At 37.9% G+C, this 8,239-nt stretch overlaps 1 protein-coding gene and 1 non-coding gene across 2 annotated transcripts; both read right to left on the minus strand.

Annotated features, from left to right (window-relative positions):
* Nucleotides 1-3,795: 3,795 nt before the first annotated feature.
* On the minus strand, nucleotides 3,796-7,206 carry LOC141695988 (uncharacterized). Its single transcript, XM_074500187.1, has 3 exons — nucleotides 7,198-7,206; nucleotides 4,327-4,540; nucleotides 3,796-4,067 (listed from the first exon to the last, which is right to left on the minus strand). The coding sequence occupies exons 1-3, from the start codon at nucleotides 7,204-7,206 to the stop codon at nucleotides 3,796-3,798; spliced, it is 495 nt and encodes a 164-aa protein (XP_074356288.1).
* On the minus strand, nucleotides 6,673-6,779 carry LOC141699148 (small nucleolar RNA R71). Its single transcript, XR_012565631.1, has one exon. It is a non-coding gene; the product is annotated as a small nucleolar RNA R71 (small nucleolar RNA).
* Nucleotides 7,207-8,239: the final 1,033 nt, after the last annotated feature.

Genomic DNA, 8,239 nt, shown 5'->3' on the forward strand with positions numbered 1-8,239 from the left:
GAAAAGTTATGTCAAAGATTCTCAAAATCATGCAGAGTGAATATAAAATGAGCATGATGGGAGAATTAAGTTACTTTCCTGGACTTCAAGTTAGTCAAAGAAGTGATGGAATCTTCATCAGCCAAACCAAGTATGCTAAAGACTTATTGAAGAAATTTGGAATGATTGATTATTCACTTGCATCAATACCTATGTCTACAGCTACAAAGTTGGATGAAGATAATAAAGGAAAAAGTGTAAACATTTCAAGTTATAGAGGAATGATTAGATCTTTGTTGTATTTGACTGCAAGTAGATCAGACATTATATTTGCAACATGTTTGTGTGCAAGATTTCAAAACAATCCAAAGGAATCACATTTGATGGCTGTAAAGAGAATTTTCAGATACTTAAAGGGAACTCCAAACTTGGGATTATAGTATCCTAAGGGTACTGGATTTGAAGTTGTTAGATACACAAATCAGATTTTGCTGGATGCAGGATTGACAGGAAGAATACTAGTGGAAGCTGTCAATTTCTTGGACAAAGACTTGTATCCTGGTATAGCAAGAAACAACAATCTGTGTCAACTTCCACAGCTGAGGCTGAATACATAGTTGCTGGAAGTTGCTGTGTGTTCGATGTAAATCAAATGCGAAAATACACGCAAGCGTACGCGATCACAAGTAGTATAAGATATAAGTCAAGTTCGTTCCCACAGAGACTGGTTTATGTTAAGTTCAGATTATGCACCTATGCAACAATGTATGGTTATCGTTCAATGCTAATACAAGTAACAATTTGATTTTTGATTTAACTAAGAGATTATACTAAATAGCATTAACTAAGAGAATTAAGATTGGATTACTTATATGAGAATAAACATGGGATTCTAACTTCATTAAATACTTCATTCAATGTTTATGTCTTTAACCTTAGCATGTGATGGTGATGACAACTAATCAGATAACACGAAATTAGTATACACTAACTTCCGTTATATGTATACCCTACTATCAAACATCAACACTAAGATAGAAGTTGAATAGACACCAATTATGCTTAGTCCCTATACGTCTATAACGATTGAAAACAGAATGGTTTAAGAGCAAGTTATCTATCTTGATTATATAGGGTGAATAAGATGGTTAAAATTACCCATGAATTATGCATGTCAACTCATACATAAACCTATGCTAGCATGGCAAGTTCTAAACCTCTATATTCACTGTTGCTTCAATAGAGATTAACAAACAATCTTAGATGTAAGCTACGCATTAAAGACGAATAAGCAGAACCAAACTTGGAAATCATAAATCACCACACACAAAAGATTATAAAATAATTAACTATTGAAATCCATAAATAAATCCATTAGAACCCCATGACAACGATTAGTTCATAATTGAACTCATCGTCACCATGGGTTCCAATAAAAACATGATAAAGAATATAAGAGTACTAGGGTTCAAAGACAAATCGAAAACAAGCATCCAAAGTATCAACTATATTGAAGAATACAGAAGTCTTCTTCTCCATAGCCGTCTTGTGCTCTCTAGGTCTTCGTATTGCTCTCCGTTGTCTCCTTGTTAAAAACGTCTCATTATGGGTTTATATAAGCCCCTAGTGGACCTGGACTCTTAAATTCATCAATTTCTACTAAAATAAGGATTCTGGGGCAAAAAGGGCGGCGCGGGCGTGCGGGAAGTGGCGCTGGCGCGCCGGTTAACTGATTCCTGGGGCGCGGGCGCGCCAGCCTTCTGGTGATTTTCTGACAATTCTTCTTTTGGCCGTATCTTAAGTTCTACTCATCAGAATTAGGAGATTTAACTGCCTACGCGAAGATAACGAGATTCTCTACAACTTGAAAATGGCCTAGACTTCAAAATCTGATCTCTTATCAGCATAAAATCCTTGTAAAGCTCTTTTCCTCATTCAACTAGTGCCTGCAATGCAATAACACAGAAACGCATCAAACATACCAGATACTTGAGTTCAAAACATCAATTTAAGACTTAATTGAATCATTCTATGTAGATATAAAATCGACTTATCACACCCCCAAACTTGAATCAATGCTTGTCCTCAAGCATAAACAGACTCAAAAACAAAAAATAAAAATAAATGAATGCAACTAAATGATAATACAAAAATCCCTTTAGAATAACCATAACCAAATGATAAGCCAATGACTCTTAAACAGAGTTCGCATAAATCCCATAAATCAACTTACAAACCAGAAACGTGCGTGTGTGTAATGCTTAACAGATATACTCTCGTACTAGATCAATAACCATAACTTATCTATCATCAAAATAATCATATGTTTATAAAAAGAATAGACAATAAACACATAATGACTCACAACACTTTCAATTCACTAGAGTTATACAAGGATTGATGCTATTATTGAACACATAATAGAGATGCTTATTTGACCGTGCAATGAATGGGGTCCCAAAAAAGTTATACAATAATACCCATGTAGCGAGCGTTAGGTTAGTGGATCCCAGACTACAAAAGCCTTAGGTCACTAGGCACAAAGTCCCCTAGAACTTAATAACTCGAGTATTAAAGAGCTCACTCTTGGCCAACTATGCATAACACATTTTTTTTATTTTTTTTCTTTTGTTTTTTTTTTCAATTTTTGAATGAGTGCCTTTAGCTCCATCTCATTAAAACCTAGACTACTCATAAAATATGAGCCGGCTACTAGCCATTTGATGCCTAGCCTTATTCACAACTAGCAATGAATTCCAAGTTTTTCTCCAGTTTAAAATTTATTGTTTTTTTCCATTAAGGGAATATCAAAAATTTTAAATATAACCAAGTGATTAAATCTCAACAAATAAACAAGTATGATCATGATCTAGATCAAAAGCATCCTATAAGACTTGTGATTTTTTTTTCTGATCATGGAAATCAATTCATTAAGACTTAAACATCCCTCTATTCGTCATCACTATACTCACATCAACATCAACCAATCAATCAGAGACAGCTCAACCTAAGGGATCATGTTATATGCATGCAAATGAAACTACATGGACTCACATAATAACATGAACAAAAATGCAAACAAATATGACCTATATGAACAATCATGCAAATTACAAATGGAATACACTAAACATGTTACACGAATCTATATGGACAGAACACAAACTAATCCTTACATTATTTCCCCCAAACTTAAAATTTTTATTGTCCTCATTGAAGGTAATAATAAGGATTCAAGGCATACCTAATTGTTGGGAGGATCACCCTCCTCGGGTGGAGTATCAGGCGGCGGGTAAGCAGAATCGGCTCCAAATACAGGCCAATCGACCTCGACACCAGTGGCCCGGAAAATAGTGCCCAAAGCCTGTGTTAACTCTGCAGCAAAATGATTGTAAATGTCGTGCATGGCCTCCATACATCTGGTCAATCACCTGTACTGCTCATCACCAACACCAGTCCTATCAACTACCTGCTGCACATGAGAAGAACCCTTTATAGGCACGGGATGATCCGTCCAGACACTCTCTACATCATCAAAGATATATCCCAACCCCTTATCATGGGGTGCACCTAAGAATGCATTACTCAAGTGATCTGGAAGTGGGTTGAGCTCAAGTATGGGAGCTTCGTTAATAGATAGGTTGAGAGACTCGAACGGAAAATCCATTTTCCTCTTCCACGGAGAAGCATTCAAATATTGCAGTTGCCCTGCCCCTTCTTCATCTTCACTATTAGATTCCCCCGTCAAGGCTCTCTCTAAAGTGTCCGACCTTAGCACTTGCTCAAGTTCCGAATTCACTACAGAATCGACCATCTCTACTTTAAGCATTCATCTTCATCAGTTGGGAATTTTGTTGCTTTGAACACATTAAAGGTGACCTCTTGATCTAAAGTCCTCATTGTAAGCTCTCCCTTCTGCACATCGATCAGAGTTCGGCCAGTATCTAAGATTGGTCTCCCCAAGATAATGGGAATCTTCTTATCTTCCTCAAAGTCCAGAATTACAAAATTGGCAGAAAAGATGAGTCTGTCCTCCTTAACCATGACATCATCCACTATTCCTCGCGGATAAGCGATGGAACGATCAGCTAATTGCAATGACATGTATGTTGGTTTCAGATCAGGTAGACCAAGCTTCTTGAAGATAGAAAAGGGCATCAGATTGATTCTAGCTCCCAAATCACACAAGCATTTATCGAAAGACAAGTTCCCAATAGTGCAAGGAATAGTGAAACTTTCAAGATCTTTTAAGCTTCAGAGGCAATTTTAGTTGCAGAACTGCACTACACTCCTCCGTTAGAGCAACGATTTCCAACTACTCAAGCTTCACCTTCCGTGAGAGAATACCTTTCATGAACTTCGCATAGCTCGACATTTGTTCTAGAGCTTCTGCAAAAGGTATGTTGACGTGTAACTTCTTGAAAACTTCTAGAAACTTAGCAAACTGCTTGTCGAACTTCTGCTTATGAAGTCTTTTAGGATATGGCGGAGGTGGATAGACATGTTTCTCCCCTGTATTACTCTCAGGAGGAGTGTTTTCAACAGCTTTCTTTTTTGGTTCCTGTTGAGTGGCATTTATGACACTTTATAACGCTCCATTAAGCTTTGAATTGGTGTATTTGTACTCAAGTTGTTGGTATTTTAATGTGTTTTCTAGTGTTTTTGCATTTTAGGCATTAATCCGGGACTCAGGTCAAATAACATTGATTTGATGCTAATATGGTGTTAGGATGATGTCCAAGGAATAAAGGCTCGTGAAGACCAACTCATTGCAGCAAGAAAAGAAGGCAATTCCAGTTTTTCCAGAAGATCGGCGCGCCCGCGCCGGAGGAACAGAATGTCAGCACGCCCGCGCTAGTGAAGCGCGCGGCCGCGCCAGGTCTGGAATCCAGTTTCCTGTTTCAATTAGAAGACTATTTTCTAGGCTTTTGGATTAATTGGTGTGCTATTTAAAGACAATAAAAAGAAGTTTTTTATAACGGAGCTTAAGGATAAGACGACAAGAAGACATATAGCACAATTTAGCAAATGAGAAGAAGATCTAGTTTATTCTTGTGATTCTTTGTTCTAAGTTGTACTCTTGGATGCTCGTTTCTTGTTTTGTTGAACCTAATACTCTGGATTACGTACTTGGTTTATTATTTGTTTATAAAAACTACGTTTATTATACCATGCTTTTATCGAAACACACGTTGATGATGAGTCTGATTATGGGCTAATCGTTATCGTGGGGTTCTAGCGAATTTATTTATGGATTTCTTTAGTTTATTTGTTTTTATTCCTTAGTGTGTGGTGATAGTTTGATAACCTAGTATTAGTTGTGCTTATTCATCTTATGAGCGTCATGAACTTATAAGATAACGTGTTAATTCTTAATGAAGCGACAGTGAATTTAAGGGTTTAGAACTTTCCATGCTAGCATAGGTTCATGTGTTATTGTTATACATGATTCGTAGGTAATTTTAATCATCTTACTTTCCCTATGTAATCATGATAGATAACTTGTGCATTAGACCGTTATGTTATCAAATTCTATAGACATATAGGGTCTCAATATAATTGGTGTCTATTTAGTTTCTATCTCTTTTGTGGATGTCTGGTAGTATGGTATTTGTACAATGAAAGTTGGCGTTTATCAGTTTCTTGTTATCTGATTAGTGTCATCACCATTACATGCTAAGGTTAAGAACGAAAAGGCTTTTGAATGAAGTATTTAATGAAGTTAGAATCCTTGTTTGTGTCATATATTATTCAACTCTCTTTAATCTCTTAGTTAATGTTCTCTAGTATAATTCTCAATAGTTAATCGTATTATAATAAAAACTCAAATTTTTATTCATTTTAGCATTGAATAATAGCCATATATTTGTTGCATAAGTGCATAAACCACATAGTTAATTTAACCATTCTCTATGGGAACGAACTAGAAATAATTCAATATTACTTGCAATCGCGTATACTTGCGTGAATTATTAGCGTGTGTTTAGCGACTAACAAGTTTTTGGCGCCGCTGCCGGGGACTCGGTGTTAACTTTTAGTTTATGTGTTTTTCATCAGTGATCGTTAAAATTCATTGACTCGGACATTGTTACTTACCTACTCTTTTCCTTGTCGTGTTTCAGGTACTCTAGCGAGCGTGTATGCAAACGCGTTCGCGTGCTCGTAAGAGAACTCTGGATCTAGCCGAGGAAGAAGCTGTAGTGATTTGAAGGGAAGTTTTTGAGGACGAAGAGAAAGTAGAAGAAGAAAAGAAAGTCGAGGAACCAGCTTTAGTAGTGATGGGAGATCAAGCAGAAATTCCTAAGGCTCCGATGGACTATTCTCAGCCTAAGATCAATGATATTCAGTCGAGCATCATCAGACCAGCCATCTCAGCTAACACTTTTGAGATCAAGTCGAGCATCATCAGACCAGCCATCTCAGCTAACGATTCATATGATATAGAACTCAGTTCAGTTTGGGGGTTCTCCTACAGAAGACCCTAACATGCACATCAGGGATTTCATCGAGATCTACGACACTTTCAAGTTCAATTGGGTGACTGAAAATGCTATCAAGCTGTGACTCTTCCCATTCTCTCTGAGGGATAAAGCGAAGTGCTGGTTACATTCTCTACCACCAGGGTCTATCACCAAATGGGAAGATCTTGCTCAAACATTTCTCACTAAATTCTTTCCTATGGTGAAGACTGTTACAATCAGGAATGCTCTTACTCGATTTGCGCAGGAAACTGGAGAATCTCTGTGTGAAGCTTGGGATCGATACAAGGAGATGTTAAAGAAGTGCCCACACCATGGCATGCCTAATTGGATGATTATAAAATTTTTCTACAATGGTTTCGGCGCTCAGTCTAGACCTATGCTCGATGCAGCATCTGGTGGAGCCTTATGGGCCAAAAGCTATAATGAAGCTTATGAGTTGATTGAACTAATGGTAGCTAATGAATACCAGAATCATATGCAAAGAATGTTGCAAAGCAAGGTAGCAGGAATTCTGGAAGTGGATACAGCCACTGCTATAGCTGCTCAACTTCAGGCTTTGACGATGAAAGTGGACTCTTTGGCTATTTATGGAGTTAATCAAATCACTAGTGTTTGTGAGCTTTGTGCAGGGGCACATGAAACTGAGCAGTGAGCTATTTCTAGCGAATCAGCTCAATTTGTGATCAACTTTTAGATATCACAGCAACAAGCTCCAGCCACTTATCATCCAAATTACCGCAATCATCCTAGCTTCAGCTGGAGTAATAATCAGAATGCAGTGCAACAATCTTATCAGCCATACACAGCAAAGCAGTATAACCCTCCTGGTTTTCAGCAACCGCAATACGCCCCTAGGCAACAACTTCAACTTCAGCAGTTACCGCAAGCTAATGAAAAATTTGAATTGGAGGAGTTGAGGCTCATGTGCAAGAGCCAAGCTGTGTCTATTAAGACCTTGGAAAATCATATTAGGCAAATTGCTAATGCATAACTGAATTATCAACCTGGCACGCTTCCGAGCGATACTGAAGTTCCAGGCAAGAAGGAAGCTAAGGAGCATGTTAAAGCAATTACATTGAGGTCTGGTAAGGTTGCAAATCCTGAAAAAGCTAAGACTCTAGAATCTGAAGTTGAGACTGAAGAAGAAGTGCAGAAGGAAGCAGAAGTGGAACCAAGGAAAACTACTATTGAGCACACTCCTCCTGAGGATAATATAGGGGAGAAACAAATCTATCCTCCACCTCCTTTTCCTAAGTGGCTGCAGAAGAAAAAACTGGATAAGCAGTTTGTGAAGTTTCTGGAGGTGTTCAAGAAACTTCACATAAATATACCTTTCACTGAAGCTCTTGAACAAATGCCTAGTTACGCGAAGTTCATGAAAGGTTTTCTTTCTAGGAAGGTGAAGCTTGATGACTTAGAGACTGTTGCTCTCATGGAGGAATGCAGTGCTGTGCTGTAACAGAAATTGCCTTCGAAGCTTAAAGATCCTGGAAGCTTCACTATTCCATGCACATTGGAAAGGTGTCATTTGACAAGTGTCTATGTGACTTGGGAGCTAGCATCAATCTGATGCCCTTGTCAAACTTCAAGAAGTTGGACTTGCCTGATCCAAATCCTACTTATATGACTTTACAGTTGGCCGACCGTTCTATTACATATCCGCGAGGTATTGTGGAGGATGTCTTGGTCAAGGTGGATAAACTCATATTCCCTGCTGATTTTGTAATTCTTGATTTCGAGGAGGATAAGAAGATTCCCATAATCTTGGGAAAACCTTT

This window comes from Apium graveolens, chromosome 11, assembly GCF_009905375.1.
Source record: "Apium graveolens cultivar Ventura chromosome 11, ASM990537v1, whole genome shotgun sequence".
Classification (NCBI taxonomy): Eukaryota; Viridiplantae; Streptophyta; class Magnoliopsida; order Apiales; family Apiaceae; genus Apium; species Apium graveolens.

Coding starts and splice junctions, on each gene's coding strand:
- LOC141695988 (XM_074500187.1), bottom strand. Junction 4,068..4,326: donor CTATGCGAAGTTCATGAAAG/GTATTCTCTCAC, acceptor CATTGCAATTAG/CTGATCGTTCCATCGCTTAT.